This window comes from Lampetra planeri, chromosome 27, assembly GCF_965212315.1.
Source record: "Lampetra planeri chromosome 27, kcLamPlan1.2.h2, whole genome shotgun sequence".
Taxonomy (NCBI): Eukaryota; Metazoa; Chordata; class Hyperoartia; order Petromyzontiformes; family Petromyzontidae; genus Lampetra; species Lampetra planeri.
The window spans coordinates 5,597,532-5,618,604 of record NC_136133.1 but is presented as its reverse complement, the minus strand read 5'-3'; the positions used below and the strand labels follow the sequence as shown (position 1 = coordinate 5,618,604).

Here is a 21,073-nt window from a genome sequence, read left to right as displayed (position 1 = left end):
CTGGAAGACTTTGCTGCTGTTTTTTCCAGGATTTTTCTGCTGCGTGTAGTCACTTTAAGATGTTTCCCTGCAGTCACGAAAGCTTTAAATCGAAAAATGTTTATTGTTCATGTTTTTGTTTTGTTGCGGTTGCACCCGAGTCAAGAGCCGCACGGCTCACGGGGTTATATACCGAATCCATGAAATGAACGAGAGACGGCGATTGTTTCCGCGTCGCCGTCTCGGTTGCGCGACCGACGACGACGCAACTTTGGCACAAAGTCCGCGGGGAAGTTGCCCTCGAGGCCCTCTCGCCGTGGCCGCGTGACGCGGGTCGTGTCCATGCGGGGTGCTTTAAAAGAAAAAATTGTTGATAATTGTTTTTTTACCCTTTTATCTGGCAACAAAACTGACACTTTTTTTTACAAGGAGCCATGTTTGCATAGACCACAATACCTGCAGTCGTAATGCAAACAAAAAACATAACTCTGATAATGTATGCACTGTCCTTGAAGTTGATTGGTCCACACCCGAGACAGCTTTCCTTAGAGCCTAGTCTCACATGGTGTTGGACCAGATGACGCCAAAAGGCGCACAACTCAAAGACAATGCACCATCAGAGTATGAGAGCTCGGGGTAAGCATTTACACCATTGGAACCTCATTTGCCTGTAAAAAATATGATAATAGTTTTTTTACCCTTTTATCTGGCAACAAAACTGACACCTTTTTACAAGGAGTCATGTTTGCAAAGACCACAATACCTGCGGTCGTAATGCAAACAAAAAACATAACTCTGATAATGTATGCACTGTCCTTGAAGTTGATTGGTCCACACTCGAGACAGCTTTCCTTAGAGCCTAGTCTCACATGGTGTTGGACCACATTTTGGCTATTTCTAATCAAAGCACACTTGAATATGAACGATACCGGTAAATTATATTATTCACGGCACATTCATTGTAGAGACTGCATAGACTCGTCTATATTCCTTCCTAAATTCACTGATGCATGCTGGTCTCCCCCCCCCCCCCCCCAGTGCTGTGTCACGGTCGGTGGAGTCGTTAACCATACTTCACCCCGCCGGTCACTGAGGATTGGTGTAGGTGGAGGTCACTAAGGGCCCACTGAGATCCACAGAGCTCTTCTTCAGAAGTGACCTGGCTCTCACAAGCGACAGACCAAATGAAGCGGTGTATTCCGTGGAAATGTACAGCAGCCAAACACCCTAAACGCTTGACGTTGATTCTAAATGTGCAGAGAAAAACCCGGAGGACCCGGAGGAAAATCCACGCGACCACGTGGAGAGAGACACGCAAACTCCAAATATACAACAGCAGGGATCGTCATGGTCGAGATCGAACCCACGACCTCCTGTACACCAGGCGAGGAAGTTAACATCTCCTAGCCACCGTCATGATCTTCAGAGAGAGAGACACGCAAACTCCAAATATACAACAGCAGGGATCGTCATGGTCGAGATCGAACCCACGACCTCCTGTATACCAGGCGAGGTAGTTAACATCTCCTAGCCACCGTGCTGATAGAAAGAAAGACGCAAACTCCAAATATACAGCAGGCATCGTCATGGTCGAGATCGAACCCACGAATTCCTGTATACCAGGCGAGGTAGTTAACATTTCCCCACGATTATAAACCGCGGGGTCGGGGAATCGAACTCAGGTGGCCGGGTGATGCCCGGGGTACTTCAAACAACGGTCTTGTCGTGGTCGTCGTAGAAGCGTGCGCAACCGCTGCGCCACCGCTCCACACTCCGGGGTGTAGCGGCGTGTGTCACCGGGTCGGCTGCGGGGTCGCGGTTCGGATCGTGGGCCGCCCTGGCATCGTCGTGCGGGACGGGATTCGGGTCACGGTCGACTTGCAACAAAAAAATTAACCCGTAAAAACTAAGTTTTTCACTATAAATCCTTTACATGCGTGGCGGCTAGAGTCCTCTCGTCCTCTGGCTTGAGATGGCTGCCACCTATGGGTCAGATGATTGCCTGCCACCATTAAGCAATTGGTAATTAAATATATTTTTTTTTTTCCTAAAAAGTGTAAAATTTTGGAAAAATTTTTTCACGAAAATGCATTGTCACGCACAACGAGTCTGTGTGCAAAATGTCAGCTCGATTGGATCACGGGAAGTGGGTTAAGAAACGACCGAAAGATTTTCACGGTCGTTAGCGCGCAAGCAAGCAAGTGAACTTAATATAAATGATTTAAAAAAGAGAGTCTAGGCGGAGCGGCAGTATCGCTGGGAGATGATTGGGCGATGCTCACTGGTAGCGGTGCCTGCTTCTTCTTCGACTTCTTCGACTTCTTCATCTTCGTCTTCTACTCCCCTTGTTTGGTTTCCCTCCTGGGGGAAACGTGGAATCTCTCCGTGTCCGCTGGCCGTGCACCAAAACCAACGCGCGCGCGAGTGGGGGAGGTAGCTTCACCCTGACGCACGCCGCGTTCGACGGCGCGTCACGTGGCACAAAAAGCATCCACAGCGTTGCGTGCGGAGACAGCGACCGCATTAAATGCATTCACGCTTTTCGCACACAAGACGCACACTTGATGGCAGCAACATCGCGATGCTGGTGCCAGGCTAGGTGCACTTCGAGGCCACGAGAGGGTGGCAATGCCACCCCCCCCCCCCTCTCCCCCCCGTGGAAGGTCGTGGGTTAGAAGACCCTCGGTTTCGTAATCAAGGTTTTTGGGTTTCATCGCGTGAATATAAATGCGAACGTTAAACCCCGCCACCACCCGACACAGACAATTCGTAAGGCTTGTCACGTGATCAAAACGTGCCAATTCGTTACCAGTACAGCACAGTAAAACCCACAACATTTACAAATCGAGTAACGACGTGTCGCCAGTCATTACGAAACACGCCTCTATTACGGACAACAAGTGCCCGCGAGAGCCTGCGTGATAAACAGAGCCTCACAAGCCGTCAGGGTTAACGGACTGGCGTCCGTCACTGGCAGATCCGGCGTGGCAACCTGCCTTGCTTCAAGCCGTTCCTGCCACCAGCCGGCTACCCAGCCACAACGTGAGCCTCCTCCTCCTCCTCCCCACGCTAGGGACACCGATCCTGACAATTGCTGGAATCGGCCATCGACAAAAGTCCACTCAGTTCAAGGTCTTCCGTTATGAAATCAGCCTCCCCCCCCCCGCCCACCCCCCCGTCTTATTTAACCTGCCGCTGTGTTTGTTTAGCACTTATCTAGCCAAATAAAAGAAAGCTGATTGGACATCGTGCGCGGTTGGTGGTTGTGCGATGCGCTCTCAAACTGGGCCAACAGCATCTGGGGCATGCCAGAGAAAGGCCCCTACCACCACCACCACCGCCGCCGCCATCACCGCCGCCGCCACCACCACCGCCGCCACCGCCACCACCACCATCACCACGACCATCACCACCACCACCACCAGCACCACCACCACCACCGCCGCCGCCACCACCACCACCACCACCGCCGCCACCACCACCACCGCCGCCACCACCACCACCGCCACCACCACCACCGCCACCACCACCACCGCCACCACCACCACCACCGCCACCACCACCACCACCACCGCCGCCACCACCACCACCGCCGCCACCGCCACCACCGCCACCCCCACCGCTACCACCACCACCACCACCGCCACCACCACCACCACCGCCACCACCACCACCGCCACCACGCTGATGGGCAACGCTGTCCAAATGTTTGAAGGAGAAGTATTTGTCGGATTGTTTTCACGCAATCCACGTGGACGAGTCCAAGTCAGATCTCTAGCGAGTTTGCCAAAAATGTTCACGCGAACAGCAGGTGCTTGTGCATCGTGCAGTGAGTGGGGGGGGGGGTTCTGGAGTGGTGGAACATATTTTGCAAGCATAGAGAAAATAAGGCTTGATATCCACGATAGAGGGTTTTTTTGGGGGGTTAGATCGCGTAAATATGCAAATGTATCGTTAAACCCGCCACCACCCGACACGGCCAATTAGTGAGGTTTTGTGTCACGTGAACGGAACGTGGCCAATTCGTCACTCGTACAGCACACCGGTGTGTTGGAGGGGACATCCACGACGTTTACGATCTGAGTACGACGTTTCGCCAGTTATTACAACCAGCAACATCAGGCGGACATCCAGATTTGTGGAGAAATCCTCCTCCTGTTTCGTTCCATTCGTTAATCTCTCCCCTTCGCGCGTGAAGGGCTCCCAAGCGACGTCTCACATCTACCCCTCTATTCAAGGAAGGAAACAGGAGGAAGGCTTGATAATGAATGGCAGGCCAGGTAGATTCCAGACGTACAAAGCATTGCACAGCTAAATTAAACCACCGGTCATCAATCCAGATCCGGCCACGGGCACACACACACACATACAAACACCGCCTGCCCAAATGCAGGAAATCGTTCATTGTCAGAGACCACCGTGTAACCTATACACTGGGGGGAGAAAAATGGTGTTTCTCTATTAACTCCAAAAATATCGAGGGGCATGTACGCATGTATGTTGAACTTCTTTCGCGCAGTATTCTGCTTTGGTCCAGCTGAGGGTGAGGCACCAACGTCCTTGCAACAATCTCAAGGAGCGTAAAACCCACCATCACGCCAAACATCCTCGCAGCTTTTGGCTTAAGCCATCGGACAGAGACGGCGGTCACCGCACCGCGTGCCTTTGAACGCGCTTCTGCGGCCGTCTGGAGCGCCGTTCTTCCTTCCGACATTAGGAAGCCGTTGGAGTTGCGTGCACTTTGAAATCGTCGTCTGGATTGTCAGCTCATTCCTCTAGAACTGCTCCGATTAGCACGGTTGGCGACGTGCGGTGCGAGAGAAGTTCAGCATACGTACAGGCACGATAAGCCACTTCGTTGAGCTGTCATTTGTGGGCAGGTCGCTTCTGAAAAAAAACTTGCTAACTCAGTGGGTCTCAGCTGGTAAAATAAATATATTTTTAGTTTTTTTAAGTTCATCTTCTGGCATAAGTTGCTTCACTACTCGCCGAGTGTTCCGAAAGGAAATGTTCTCCGTGACGGGTTGCCGATAGGACGATTGTCAATATCTTCTGGGTGAAACGTTGGGATGTTCATTGGCTTGCTTGTTTGTGTGTATGCAGCTAAGCCGACTTCTTTGAGTGCACACACACGTGTGTGTGTCTGTGTGTCTGTGTGTGTCTGCGTGGGTCTGTTTGGGGAGCGGTAGTGCAGCGGTTAGCGCGCTGCGCTATGAACCTGGCGACCCGGGTTCGATTCCCGCTCACGGCCAACACCAGTGACGATTATCTGAACCGATCCTGGGCCTCCCCTAGGTCGACTCAGCCTCAAATGAGTACCTGGTGCGGTGTGTAAACATCGCCACTAGGAAGACAAAGACGGTCGGGCGTGGTGCTGGCCACCCACCCCCTCGTGTACCGTTGCGGCCTTCATAGGTGCTCGCTAACAGCACTTGCCCCTACAGTCTGCCCAAGGCTATATGGGGGATCTTTGTCTTTGTGTGTGTCTGTGTGGGTGCGCGTCTGTGTGTATAGCGTTGGGATTATTTGCTTTACAGCTTAAGCATACGTTGCTGCCAGTACATATATTTGTTCACGATTTAAATCTATAAATAACCACTTAGTACGAATTCGACTGCGACCATTGGACAGACCGCGTTATGCAGTTCCTACTGCAGCGTAGGTTATTGGGGGTGGGGGGGGGTTCGTCCTGCGGGAGTGTTGCCTCTGCGTCTCCTGCCCCTTCGCTGGCGAGGTTTGGCAGGATATGTTTTACTTGTCGAGGACGCTGTCCTCTGGACGCTCGCGTTCCTGTGCAAAGGTACAACCAACCCCCCCACACACAAACACACGCGCGCGCGCGAGAAAACAAACACCCCGACTAAATTCATCTTCTTGGTTCTTTCGGTAAAGTCACGTAGAAGGGAAATTATTGCATTTTATTATGTTTTACTTTTATGATTTTATTATTTCCCTTCTACGTGACTTTACCGAAAGAACCAAGAAGATGAATCCCTGCAGTCACGAAAGCTTTAAATCGAACCCCCACTGAATCTTACGAACATTGTATTTGTATTTGACCAGGTTAAGGCCGCACTAAGCTGTGTAGCTTATTCTTGGTTCTTTCGGTAAAGTCACGTAGATGGGAAATACAAATAAAAAGTTTAAAAAAATCCACGACGTTTCGATCGCAACACAAGAGGTCTTCATCAGGCGGAGAGAAAAGAGGCGAAACGTCGTGGGTTTTTGTTTATTTTCTATCTACGTGACTTTACAGAAAGAACCAAGAATATGAATTCCTGCAAGTCACGAAAGTTTTAAGTCAAAATGTGAGCTGTGTAGCTCTTTTTCAGAAGCGACCCGGGCATCGCAAACGATGGCTCAACGAAGTTTGGCTCCTCGCCACGTGGAAATGTATCGCAGCCGAATGCTCCAAACGCGTGATGTTCATTCTGAATGTGGAGGGGTAAACCCAGAGGACCCGGAGAAAAATCCACGGGGAGAGGAGAACACGCAAACTCGAAATATACAGCAGCATGCGTCAGGGTCAGGATCGGAACCCACGACCTCCTGTACACCAGGCGAGGTAGTTAACATCTCCTAGCCACCGTGATGATGATGATGATGATGAGAGAAAGAGAGACACGCAAACTCGAAATATACAGCAGCATGCGTCAGGGTCAGGATCGGAACCCACGACCTCCTGTACACCAGCCGAGGTAGTTAACATCTCCTAGCCACCGTGATGATGATGATGAGAGAAAGAGAGACACGCAAACTCCAAATATACAGCAGGCGTCAGGGTTGCTATCGAACCCACGACCTCCTGCATACCAGGCGAGGTAGTTAACATCTCCTAGCCACCGTGATGATGATGAGAGAAAGAGAGACACGCAAACTCGAAATATACAGCAGCAGGCGTCAGGGTTGCTATCGAACCCACGACCTCCTGCATACCAGGCGAGGTAGTTAACATCTCCTAGCCACCGTGATGATGATGATGATGAGAGAAAAAAAGACACGCAAACTCCAAATATACAGCAGGCGTCAGGGTTGTTATCGAACCCACGACCTCCTGTACACCAGGCGAGGTAGTTAACATCTCCTAGCCACCCTGGCGCTCCACGCACATAGACACGCAACCTACGTGTTGTCCTTGCCTTCTGTCCGTGCACCACGTTTATCCCTGGCGGGTGTGTGTGTCTCAAGCGTATGATCCCAATGTGAGCCACCAACCCCACCTCGGTGGCAATAAATCGGTAGGCAGAGTTGGCTAGTCACGGCGCGAACGAAGCTCAACGCACACATTACATGCACCGCGCGGGCTACTCGCTCTGACATCACACCGAATATTCACTGTTTAATTATGATCATTGTTGTTGCCTTCAACTCGTCGCAGCAGGCCTCCGTTTCCCACGACCAGCGCAAAGGGGCCGTCCATAAATGACGTCACGCACCTGGGGGGGAGGGGGCAGACATTTGTGACGATGTGTGACGAAGGGGGGGAGGGGGGTTTGAGAAATGTGACGTCACATCAAAATGCGCAACTTTAAATAAATATAGACAACACGTTCTACTTAATTAAGTAGACTTTTAATTAAATGTTTTCTCCTACAACATCAGAGTGCAGTTGCACATTAAATACGCACTACAATAACAATAGTTTAAAGCGATTTGAAGCATGTGTTTTTTTTTTTGGGGGGGGGGGGGCAGAGCTTTGTGACGTCTTATTAGAGGGGGGGTCTGACTTTTTGTGAAGCCGTGTGACTAGGGGGGGGGGTCAAAACTCGTCCAAAATCGCGTGACGTCATTTATGGACGGCCCCAAAGAGAATCCACCTGCTTTGACTGCTTCTAGCAAACACGCAGAACGGGCCAGACGCGCGGAGGAGTGGGGCTGTGAACCCGAGGAGAAACTCGGCTGATTAGGAAGGTGCACGCACACCGGCAGTGTTCTTCACTCACTCGCAGAGAGAAAGAGAGACGGGGGGGGGGGGTGGGGAGGAGGGCACACTTGCACCGATAAGACATCATCAGTGTGGGTGAGGTTGCCGCCACATATTTGAAAGCGTTGGGGGCTTGACAGCAGCACGATGATGGGGTGGGTAGGTGGGGGGGAGGTGTTTTTCAATCTTTGTGTATTATCGGGGTGGCCGCACGTTAGAGGCCCTCACTAAAGGCCACCAGTTGGGCCACCAGTGGTACAGCGAGGCCTTGCCATGAAGAACCCTGCTATATGTGCTGCTGCTGCTTACTTGCAACTATATTCTTAGGTTTTTTCGGTAAAGTCACGTAGGTAAAAAATTAAAATTAATAAAAGTAAAATGAAAAATAAAATAAAAATCACGACGTTTCGGAGGCAACACAAGCTTCCGTCTTCAGGTGGAACCGTCACAGCACGATAGCTGTATCAAGTGAGAGAAATTCCAAGAACACAGTATTTGTATATATATACTGGTTGAGGGTGGGAGGAGCCAAGGTAGGCCCTGAATATTATTTTTGTGAGTTTCGGTGCGGCTGAAACACGCTGTTAGGAATGGGCCTTTGTTGTGTAAACTAGGTGCGAATGATGTAAAGGTATTTTACTTTTATTAATTTTAATGTTTTACCTACGTGACTTTACCGAAAAAAACCTAAGAATATGAATCCTTGCAGTCACGAAAGCTTCAAATCTAGAATTAACTTGCAACTGTTTGTGAAGCGCATCTTCCTCCACGTGTTAATATTACACGCGTCTATTCATTTCCTTCTTCTGTGTTCTCGACCCCCGCGCGTGTTTAGTTTTGTTGGGGTGGGGTGGGGGTTGGGGCGAGGTGTTTTTCAATATTTCTGTATTGTCGGGGTGGCCGCACGTTAGAGAGGCCCTCACTAAAGGCCACGTGGGCCCTCACTAAAGGCCACCAGGGGCCGCCAGCGGCACACGTGACCTTGCGACGAAGAACGCTGCCAGAGAGCATCATGGGAAGGGGCCCGATCCCAAGGGTCGGCATCGCGCCTTTTCGCTGTCTAGGAATCACCTTTTGATGTGATAATTGGGTTTTTACCCTTTTATCTGGCAACAAAACTGACACCTTTTTTTTACAAGGAGTCATGTTTTGCATTGACCACGATACCTGCAGTCGTAATGCAAACAAAAAACATAACTCTGATTATGTATGCACTGTCCTTGAAGTTGATTGGTCCACACTTCAAGGACAGTGCATACATTATCAGAGTTATGTTTTTGTTTGCATTACATTATGACTGCAGATATTGTGGTCTATGCAAACATGACTCCTTGTAAAAAAAGGTGTCAGTTTTGTTCCCAGATAAAAGGGTAAAAAAACAATTATCATATTTTTATTTTTTCTACTGCCAAATGAGGTTCCAATGGTGTAAACCTTTTGATGTCTTCTTCGAATTCACGTTTTAATTTGTTTCCAGTGAATGTGCGTGGCGCCTTTTTGGTACAAATCTGCCACCCGAATCGCCACTACACCGTTAAACGTACACGGGAAAAATTGCAGTTTAAATAGTTGTTGAGCCGTTCCAAGGCATACGGAGTGGTAGCCGAGTGTATTAAGAAAAATAATAAAAAGTGTTTTACCTTTTCTGGCAATGAAACAGGTGTAACCCCCCCCCCCCAAAAAAAAACCCCTCTATTAAGGAGGCGTTATGATGTTCAAACACCAAATAGATACATTTTGCAAAGAACCGAGTACTGCATTAACCACACAGTACTCGTGGTGAACGTGCAAACAAACATGCCTCTGGCAATACACTCATTCTCTTAGGTTTTTTCGGTAAAGTCACGGAGGTGAATTTGTTTTTATTACTAAAAGTAATAATAGAAATAAAATAAAATAATACATTATTTTATTTCTATTATTACTTTGAGTAAATTTTTTATTTTATCAATAATAAATTATTTTATTTCTATTATTACTTGTAGAAATTTTTTCTTTTATTAATAATAAATTATTTTATTTCTATTATTACTTTTAGTAATTTTTTATTTTATTTTTTTCACCGACGTGACTTTACCGAAAAAAACCTAAAAGTATGAATCCTTGCAGTCACGAAAGCTTCAAATCTAGAATTAATAAACTCATTGTCTTTTCAAAGACAAACATGCCTCTGACAATACACGCATTTGCTGAAGGCTCTCACCTGATGACGATTGCTTGTGTTGCGATCGAAACGTCATGATATTGTGATTATTTTTTATTATTTGAATTATTTTTTTATCTACGTGGCATTACCGAAAGACCCAAAGAATATGAATCCTTGCAGTTACGAAAGCTTCAAATCTAGAATGAATAAACTCATTGTCTTTTCAAAGACAAGCATGCCTCTGACAATCTGCGTATTTTTTCGATTTAAAGCTTTCGTGACTGCAGGGATTCATATTCTTGGTTCTTTTGGTAAAGTCACGTAGAAGGGAAAACAATACAATAATAAAAATAAAACAATTAAATTCTCGCACGTTTCGATTGCAACACAAGCAATCATCATCAGGTGTGAAAACCAAAGCAATAATTAAAGATTTTCTTGCTGTGATTTTCACTCATGATGACGATTGCTTGTGTTGCAATCGAAACTTCGTGAGCATTTTATTGTTTTATTTTTATTATTTTATTGTTTTTTCCCTTCTACGTGACTTTACCAAAAGAACCAAGAATATAATATGCGTGTTGTCAAAGGAAATATGCGTATTTTCTTTTCAAATTATTTTTTGAAAAGACAAACATCGCTCCGACAATACACGCATTGACTTTTCACGCCTCGTCTCCTCGGCGCCCGTCTTTACCCCACGAGTCCCCAAGTTCTGGTTGTCGTAGTCCCCCACCCCAACTCCCCCCCACCCCGCCCACCCCAACTCCCCCCCACCCCGCCCACCCCAACTCCCCCCCACCCCGCCCACCCCAACTCCCCTCCACCCCGCCCACCCCGCCCAACCCGCCCACCCCAACTCCCCCCCACCCCGCCCACCCCAACTCCCCCCCACCACGCCCACCCCAACTCCCCCCTACCCCGCCCACCCCAACTCCCCCCCAACTCCCCCCCACCCCGCCCACCCCAACTCCCCCCCACCCCGCCCACCCCAACTCCCCCCCACCCCGCCCACCCCAACTCCCCTCCACCCCGCCCACCCCGCCCAACCCGCCCACCCCAACTCCCCCCCACCCCGCCCACCCCAACTCCCCCCCACCACGCCCACCCCAACTCCCCCCTACCCCGCCCACCCCAACTCCCCCCCAACTCCCCCCCACCCCGCCCACCCCAACTCCCCCCCACCCCGCCCACCCCAACTCCCCTCCACCCCGCCCACCCCGCCCAACCCGCCCACCCCAACTCCCCCCCACCCCGCCCACCCCAACTCCCCCCCACCACGCCCACCCCAACTCCCCCCTACCCCGCCCACCCCAACTCCCCCCCAACTCCCCCCCACCCCGCCCACCCCAACTCCCCCCCACCCCGCCCACCCCAACTCCCCCCCAACTCCCCCCCACCTCGCCCACCCCAACTCCCCCCCACCCCCCAACCTCCCCTTACCCATCGCCGATGGTCTCTCCGTGCCGGCTCGCAGGCTCTGCTGTGGCTCGTGATGGCGCTGTGCACGCTGTGGAGTGAACGCTGCTCGGCCGAGACGCTCTGTGGCTCCGAGCTGGTGGACACGCTGCAGTTCGTGTGCGGCCCCGATGGATTCTACGTGGGTACGTGGCGTGGCGCGCGACGACGACGACGACACACAAAGATAAACATAATTAATTAAAGAAAAGAATTCGTTACACAGTGTAACGATGCAGGTTATTTTCTAGCGGGTTTTGCGAGCTCCTCTTCTGGAGTTGACGAGCTCCTCTTGAGTTCAACACGGCATAGAATTTGCGCTGTCTCGCCAGAGACCTTCCCTGGCTATTAATTCTAGATTTGAAGCTTTCGTGACTGCAAGGATTCATACTCTTAGCTCTGGCTTGATGCAGCAAATCTGGCTGTGACGGTCCCACCTGATGACGGAGACTTGTGTTGCCTCCGAAACGTCGTGATCTTATTGTTTTATTTTTATTAATTTTAATTTAATTTTTTACCTACGTGACTTTACCGAAAGAACTAAGAGTGTACCTTCCCTGGCCCCACCCAACGTCTGACTTAGCAATTCTGCTGAATTGACCTGAGATAGAGGTTCAGGTGTAACCGGTGTGAATGGGCAGAAATTAACGTCATGTTGAATTTCAGGACCTTAATAGGATGCTAATGCTCATCAAGCGCCCACACTCACAAATACGCAAACACACAAAATGCACAGATAAAGAACCCCCGTATAGCCTTAGCAGAATATAGGGACAAGTGCTGTTAGCGAGCAGCACCTACAGTGAGGGAAAAAAGTATTTGATCCTCTGCTGATTTTGTACGTTTTAATGAGGGAAAAATACGTGTTTCCCTCATTAAAATACAAATCAATTTATAACATTTTTGACATGCGTTTTTCTGGATTTTGTTGTTGTTATTCTGTCTCTCACTGTTCAAATAAACCTACCATTAAAATTATAGACTTATCATTTCTTTGTCAGTGGGCAAACGTACAAAATCAGCAGGGGATAAAATACTTTTTCCCTCACTGTAATAAGAACGACACGGCACACGAAGGGGTGGGTGGCCAGCACCACGCCCGGCCGCCTTTGTCTCCCCAGTGACGATGTTTACACACCGCGCCAGGTACTCATTTGAGGAAAAGCCACGTACGCACAGACACGCACGGTAACGCACTGTCCTGAAAGGCCTATCCGTCACTTTTTTTAAAAAAAAAATTCTGGTGAGCGTACACCCTGTGTTTACCTAGCCGGGTCACCAGTGGATTTGAGAGGTGAGTCGGGGTGGTGGGGGGAAGTGGGGGTGTGTGGGTGGGTGGGTGGGGGGGCTTGCTGATGTATCTATGAGGGGGTTTGTAGGGTCAAGAGGAGAAGGCGGAGGCTGCGGTGAGGAGAGGGGGGGGTAAGGGGCCAAGGGTGGAAGTTGCCACGGGGCATGAGAGGCGGTCAGTAAACAGGGCTTCTTTTGGGCAACAGCTCACACACTACTGGCTGACTCGGCAAATTCTATCTGAATATCTCACTTTATCTAGTGCACAAACCTTTTTTTTGTTTGTTTGTTTTCTGATAAAAAAAAAATGTTTCGTGGGTTTATCTCTTTTTTTTTTGCTTCCCTCTCTCTCTCCATTTTTTTTTACTTATGCGTTTATTAGTGGTTTTTTAAAATTCATATTAAGTAATCTATTGTTGATACAACAAAAGTTCGTTGTGTGATCATGTTCGTTCATTATCAACGGGCTGCTCGGTTGTAACATGACCCGCGTCTGTGCCAAGTGGCCACAAGACCATTTGTTTTCATTCCCCGGACAATGAACGTGGTTTTGGAGTGTTCTGCTCCTTTTGGAATGTTGACTATAATTTTTTCGTGTGCGTGTGTTGTGGTCTGCAATCGCTATTTTTATCAATGCGAAAAACGAACAAAAATGCACGCACACAGCCCCGATGGTCGATCCTCTGCTGGATGATGGCCTCCACATTATCTACTCGTTTACATTTCAGAGTTTATTTTGTTGAACTGGAGCGGTGGGGCGTGCGGGGGGGGGGTCATCAAAATGACAAAAAAATCTCAGCAAATAAAATAGAAAATACAGCAACGCAGCAAATAAAAAAATCAGCGCAAAAAGAACCGTGGCACATGAAGGCATGGAAGATATTGCACACACTCGAATCAATGTTCTTAACCGCCAAATAACTCTTCAGTGCGACATAATATAATAATAATAATTTACATTTGTAGACGATGTGGTGGGCTCTTGACAAAATAAAATTATGACAGTGGTTAGAGTCCAGCAAGTGTGATCAATCCATGACGTCTAATTTTTTTTCAGAGCTGCCTCAATGAGAGACGGTGTCTCTGTTTCAGGGGAGGATTACTGATGTGCCGTTATTATCTTTAACAATTTTGGGCGCCACGGTGGCTGGGATATGTTAACTACCTCGCCCGGTTCCCAGGAGTTCGTGGGTTTGATCCCGATCCTGATGCCTGCTGTATATTTGGAGTTTGAATGTCTCTCTCCCCGTGGTGGTGTGGATTTTTCTCCGGGTCTTCCGGTTTTTGCTATAAACTCTACGTGATGGCCTATCATTTGCGGCCAGGTCGCTTCTAAAAAAAAGAGCCATTTAGCTCAGTGAGCCTTACCTGGTAAAATAAAAATAAAAGTTTTAGACAACCCAGTAAAACGTGGAGAGCTTGTGCCAAGGTTGTCCCAAGGTTCATCCAGTGGTTCTAACCGCGTGGCAATGTTTGGCCCAACATTTCTATGTTTACTTGGGAAAAGTGTGGTCGCATGACCCGCCGTGACCCATACGGCATGGATCGGGGTGGGGGGTGTCATCCAGCAGTGAATTCATAAAACGGGCTGTGCACACACGGGTACTGCAGTGGGAGGGAGGGTCGGGGGTGGTGTGGGGGGTTCGTGCCAGGCATGACGGTGAGCCGTCTCTTTCGCTGACCATGCACAAAAAAAAGATTTGGCTACGCTGGGGCTCTGTGGAGGATAATGAGGAGGATGATGAGGTGAACGGGAGGGGGGGGGGCGACGAACAAAACGCAGGGGGTTTCGGGCCGCGCGGCTGGGTTAAGTCAATATTACGACAACGAAAGGACAAATAGTGTAGGCTTCAGTGCATCGGCGCATACGCGACGGGTCTGTGTGGTTATTCATTAAGCCCTCGGGAGCAACGTCACGTGCACACCGGACCAGGAGTGCCACGTGTGTCCGTGCCCGCGTGCGAATGCCGTCCGTCCGCCCGCCTGCCCCCCCCTCAGTGTTCTTCACTCATTGTCAGGGGGGGTGGGGGGTGCCACTATCGCCGACGATAAGACACCATCAGTGTGAGTGAGGGGCCGCCACACATTCAGTGGCGTAGTGTGTAGCGTAGTGCACAGTGTAGTGTGTAGCGTGTAGCGTAGTGTAGTGTGTAGTGTAGTGTGTAGCGTAGTGCGTAGTGTAGTGTGTAGTGTAGTGTGTAGCGTAGTGTATAGTGTAGTGTGTAGCATAGCGCACCGTGTAGTGTGTAGCGTAGTGTAGTGCGAAGTGTAGTGTATAGTGTAGCGTAGTGTATAGTGTAGTGTATAGTGTAGTGTGTAGCGTAGTGCACAGTGTAGTGTGTAGTGTAGTGTGTAGTGTAGTGTGTAGCGTAGTGTAGTGTAGTGTGTAGCGTAGTGTAGTGTAGTGTGTAGCGTAGTGTAGTGTGTAGCGTAGTGTATAGTGTAACCTGAGTGGATTTGTGTGAGGAGCTCACAAATACGTGAAAGATCTGGTCACAGTCCCATCGGTGAGCTCCTCCGGCAGGCAAGGCTGCGTTGGCTGGGCCATGTAGCCCGCATGCCCAGCCACCGCATGCCTAAACAGCTTTTGTTCGGCCGGATCGAGGGGGCTAAACGGGTGCGGTACGGGCTAGAGAAGAGATGGAGTGATGTGATACGGGAGGACGTGGAGCTGAGTGCACTTGCCGATGACTGGTACCAGCGGTGTCAAGATCGGCCTCTGTGGAGGAGGCTTGTGAAGGACGCTACTGGGCAGTTTGAGGCAGTCGCCCTCCAGCAACAACGGAGGGCAGAGGAATGACGCTCACAACAACGAGTGGAACGTCGGGGGGATAAAACACAGCAAGTTGGCATATTGGGGGCCACAGGTGGTGCATCGGCCTGTCCACTTCAGTCAGTCAGTCGACCCGTGGCACCTGGGTTTTGCTGCCCCTTGACCTCCTGCCAGCGGTTCGTTCGACACTTCACGCGGCCTCAACGCGCACATGCGCCGTGGTGACGTCACCGCCACTTAGCGGCGAATGGTCCGGTGGTTGTTGTTGTTGTTGTTGATTGTTGTCGGTGCGCGCGGGGTGTGGGGGGGGGGTGAGATCATCTCTGTCTCTGTCTCTCTCGGTGCAGTGCGACCGAGCGGGCACCGGGGCGGGCTGGGCCGGCGCGCGGGCGGCATCGTGGAGGAGTGCTGCTTCCGTTCCTGCTCGCTGATGCAGCTGGAGCAATACTGCGCGCGGCCCACTCGCTCCGCCAAGCACGAGCGCGACGTGCACGCGCGCGCCTCGCACGCGGTGAGGAGCACGCACGCAAAGGCAAAGATAAACATACCCCCCCCCCCGGATAGCCTTCGCGGTCTGTTGGGGGCAAGTGCTTGCTGGCGAGCGCCCCTGTGAAGGCCGGCAGCGAGGTGATCGGGTAGTTTGCGAGCTCCTCTTTGGGAACCAACGAGGTCGTCCAACACGGCATAGAATCGTATCACCAAAACCTTCCCTGGCCCCACCCAACGTCTGATGCTCGCCCACCGCACCAGGGACTTAGCAATTCTGCTGAATTGACCTGAGAGGTGAGGTTCAGGTGTAACCGGTGTGAATGGGCAGAAATTAACGTCATGTTGAGTTTCAGGATCTTAGCAGGATGCTAATGCTCGTCAAGCGCCCACACTCGCAAGTAGGCAAACAGACAAAGGTAAAGATCCCCCTGTATAGCCTTAACGGTCTGTTGGGGCAAGTGCTTGTTGGTGAGCCCCGATTGGTGAGCACCTCCGATTTGGCTACGTACGGTGCGGAAGAAGTTCAACATGCGTACTAAGACGAACGAGATCGTCCGATGAGGCAGATATTCTGTGTGGAATGGGAAACTGAAGACTTGTCCGGCAAAAGGCAGGTGTTCACCTTTGCTCCGTCAGTCCCAGCTGCACGCAGACGAGTCATCGAATTTGTTTCTTATCAATCTTGATTTGAAGCTACTTTCGTGACTGCAGGAATCCATACTCTTTGGTTATTTCGGTAAAGTCACGTGGGGTAGAAAATTAATAGTTCACGACGTTTCGATCGCAACACAAGTGACCGTCTTCAGGTGAGAGAGTGGAAGACGTCGTGATCTATTAAATCTTCTATCTACGTGACTTTACCGAAAGAACCAAAGGTTTTGTTTCTTATCATTTGACTAAAACAAGTCCACTGCAGCGCTAGAGGCCATATGACGGCCATTCAGACGCATCTTTGGCCACAGCTATTTGTTTCCTTACTTAAATTTGAAATGTGAAAATATTGTTTTCGTAGCATTGACATCATCATCGAATGTTTCACGTTACCCGTCAAAATTTTTCAACCCAACATAAAAAAAAAGTTTAAATTCCATCTTTCGGTGCGAGAATTGTCCACTCAGCAGTGTAAAGTAACATCGGGGTGAGTCAACGATTGGCAAGATCTTGTGCGGTTGCGGGCAAAACGTGATTACTCCGCACCTCCTGCGGCCAGCGTGGAAGAGTAGACCAAAGTCCACCCCTCTGCGGCAGGCGGGCGGGCGGGCGGGGGGGGGTTGCTCTCTAGAGCCACCAGCGGTGAGCGTCGAGTGGGCCTCCACCGGCTCAGATAAAAACAGCTCGCGGTTGAACTTGTGCGCCGCGCAGTTTTACGCCACCTGCGTTGTTACCGCGCGTAACGTCCGCGTGTCAACCCGGCAGGACTTCCTGACGAGCCCTCTCACGGCGCACTACGTGTGGTCGCGGAAGGACTCTGCTGCGGCGCGCCTCGTTACTCCTCACCAGCAGCAGCAGCAGCCGCAGCAGCCGCAGCAGCCGCAGCAGCAGCCGCAGCAGCAGCAGCCGCAGCATCGCGACGACTCCCAAGGAAAGCGTTCCGAGGGCGTAGCGGATGACGTTACGCACCGGCCACTCATGACTCTGCCCAGCACGCCGTAAACAAAACAAAAAAACACAAAATACGTTGAAGTAAAACAAAAAAAATGTTCCTTCGGGAAAACACAAAAAAACAACAACAACAACAACAAAAACGTAAATAAGTAAATAAAAATAGCAGAAATCCTAAGAACGTCCTCCGCTGTTTTTCGGCCCACCGTGTGGGCAAGCGGCTTCCCGTGGAGTCGCGCGGAGAGGAGGTCGAGGGGGTGGGGGGCTGGGCTGGGCTGGGCTGGGAGGGGCTGGCGGGCACGGGTGGCGGTGACCGTGCCGCACGGAGGAAGCCGTCGGCTTCCCGTCGTCGGAGAACGCCGCTCGACCACCGACGTCCGACCGATGTTTCTCCTTGAAAATGGACAATTTCGATTGGGGCGGGCGGAGCGTGACGAAGGAAGGAAGATAAGGAGCAGGAGGAGGAGGAGGTTCGCGCTGGGAAATGGAACCACCCGGGTCGGATCGACATTACAATGAACTCCCTGCTCCACTCGCCCCTTCCAACCTGCTCGCCTGCCTGTCTTCCTGCCTGCCTGCCGCGCGCGACCTGTTAGCGCCAGCCACAGCTGCTGCATCTTCTTCGTCAAGTTGGAGGAGGGAGGCGGGTGGAGGAGGGAGGCGGCTGTGGGTGGGAGGTGGGGGGGGGGGGAAAACTTGAATTAGTTGGTTTTTTTGTTTTTTAATTATTATACGACTTATTTTATTTTTTAACAAAAAACAAAAAAACCAAAAAAAAAAACGAGGGAGAGAACATCGCCGACGCGAGAGGCGATCCGCGTGCGTCAAATTGCGTTTCGCGTCGCGTTCGCGCGGTTTCCTGCGCGCGCGTGAGGCTGTGCCTTCGATGCTCGCCAACACGGCGGAGCGTTCTCGCTTACAAGCGGATGGCGAAAACAAAAAAATAAGGAGGGATGGGGATGGGAAGAGCGAGCTTCGAATTGTTAAACAATTAGTATACAAATTTTAAACGAAACGAAATTGTCCGCAATAGAGGCTTTCGGGTTAGATCGCGTATAAAAATAGAAATGCGTCGTTAAACCCGCCACCACCCGGCACAGCCAATTGGCACCTCAACGTCAACAACAAGTGCCAATTAGTTCAGCATGTTTAGTTTCACGTGACGAACCTTACCAATTGGCTGCGCGTCGGGTGGCGGCGCGTGTGTTTAACGAACGACGCATTTTATTATTTCCCCCCGATCCGACCCAAGTGCCTCCGCTGCCGAACAACATTTTGGGTGGTCGCGTAAAGCCCCGTCCACCGCCGCACGCTCGAACCGAAACAAAATTGGCGCCTCCGCGTTTCACGCTCGGCTCCCCGTGGCAGACGGACTACGTGCGCTTTGGAATCGACACCCCCCCCCCCCCCCAAATCCGTGCCTCTCGCTCGCTCGCCAGAGGTCGCAACCGGGTACCCGATACCCGTACCCTACCTGATACCCGGCTACCCGTTTGCGACCCTGGTGCGGCCGGGTACGGGTACGGGTAGACCGTGAGTCACTGGTGAGCAACTGTTTGTCACTCATTTCCCAACGTCTTGTCTCTTCTCACAATTCAAGTTAGTTGAATCAACCCACCCGCGCCTGCAACATGGCTTCATCCCAGAGGTCGCAATCAGATACCCAATACCCGTAGCCTACCCGTACCCGGCCGGGTACGGGTAGGGTACGGGTACGGCCGGCTACGGATACAGGTACCCGTTTGCGACCCTGGTGCGGCCGGGTACGGGTACGGGTAAGGAATCAAAACCCGTTTGTGACCTCTGTCGCTCGCCCCCTGTCCCCCCCCCCCCCCGGCTGCGACACGCACGGACGTGCTGCCCATTCCGCTACTTTGACGCCGGCGAGCCATGCGGTTGAAGCCAAGCACGGTTTGTGTCGGGACTATAAACGTTATTCGTAAGAAGCGGGGGGCGGGGGGGGTCGCTCTGGTGGAGTCAAGAAGCATCGCTAAGTGATGACATTCATTTAGCTCTCTCTCTCTCCGTGCTTTAAATCGTTTCGATAATTCGCATTCCGATTTATAGCCTGAGTGAGAGGAGCCCATTTGACGGCATCGTCTCTTTTGGCAAGCGAGAAAGACCGAGGCTTGCTATCACGTGTGCTTTCTAAGAGTGCGGCGATTTAAAACACATTATTATTATATCTATAAACTACGAGTCTCGAGTGAGATGTGTTCGTGTTTAACGATTGAAGGAAGAGCGGCGATTTGGATTTTAACGAAGCGCGGGCTGGGGGGGGGGAGTTAATGACCATTTCACTTGTTTTTCTAGTCGAGGTCGAGTCAAACTTAATTTTAGTTTTTTTTGAAAACTGCCACTTTAAATTGTATTATCGTGCAAATCGTTGTGCTCCTCAGCAATCGACGGTGAAGGGCGCCGTTAGTTCCAATTGTTTTGCTACTTGAAACTTGAAAAAAAAATATGACAAGGGCTGAGTACTGTTTCTTTTTGTCTTATTTTTAGGGTTTTTTTTTTTTTAGACGTATTGCTCACGACGAGTGTGGAGGAGGAGGAGGGGGGAGGAGGCTACTTGGGTGCACTATGTTATTAAAAAAAATAAGACCCCAAAATATTCTGCAATGCACGCGCACACAACGTCTTATTTATTCTGCCGTTTGTCATGAGAATAAAGGGTATTTGTGTGAATCTTGACAACATGTGAAAGAATTGGAGTTCTTAAAGGGGATGATTTTTTTTAGGGATTTTTTTTTCAAAGGAATACCAAATGTGTGGAGCGTACCACCGCAGCGATGGCGCGTTCCAGTCCCCTTGGTATTTTGCTCGTGCGCACGTTTGCGTGTGTGTTCGTGTATGCGTGTGTGTGTGTACGCGTGTGTGCGTTTACGCGTGTGTGTGCGTGTACGCGTGTGTGTGCGTGTACGCGTGTGTGTGAGCAGTGCGTGTGTGTGCGCGTGTGTGTGTGTGCATGTACGCGTGTGTGCGTGTACGCGTGTGTGTGTGCGTGTACGCGTGTGTGTGTGTACGCGTGTGTGCGTATGCGTGTACGCGTGTGTGTGAGCGGTGCGTGTACGTGTGTGTGTGCGCGTGTGCGTGTACGCGTGTGTGTGTGCGTGTACGCGTGTGTGTGAGCAGTGCGTGTGTGTGCGCGTGTGTGTGTGTGCATGTACGCGTGTGTGCGTGTACGCGTGTGTGTGTGCGTGTACGCGTGTGTGTGTGTGTACGCGTGTGTGCGTGTGCGTGTACGCGTGTGTGTGAGCGGTGCGTGTACGTGTGTGTGTGCGCGTGTGCGTGTACGCGTGTGTGTGTGCGTGTACGCGTGTGTGTGAGCAGTGCGTGTGTGTGCGCGTGTGTGTGTGTGCATGTACGCGTGTGTGCGTGTACGCGTGTGTGTGTGCGTGTACGCGTGTGT

General features: G+C 50.8%; 1 protein-coding gene across 1 annotated transcript in view; it reads left to right on the top strand.

Annotated features, from left to right (window-relative positions):
• Positions 1–17,839, top strand: part of LOC144728065 (insulin-like growth factor 1) — a 41,949-nt gene extending 24,110 nt beyond the window's left edge. The window contains exons 2-4 of the mRNA XM_078607348.1: positions 11,527–11,653; positions 15,918–16,081; positions 17,476–17,839. Coding sequence (XP_078463474.1) covers positions 11,527–11,653; positions 15,918–16,081; positions 17,476–17,712 — 528 coding nt within the window. The 3' untranslated portion in view covers positions 17,713–17,839. The remainder of the gene's footprint in view (positions 1–11,526; positions 11,654–15,917; positions 16,082–17,475) is intronic.
• The last annotated feature ends 3,234 nt before the right edge of the window (positions 17,840–21,073 follow it).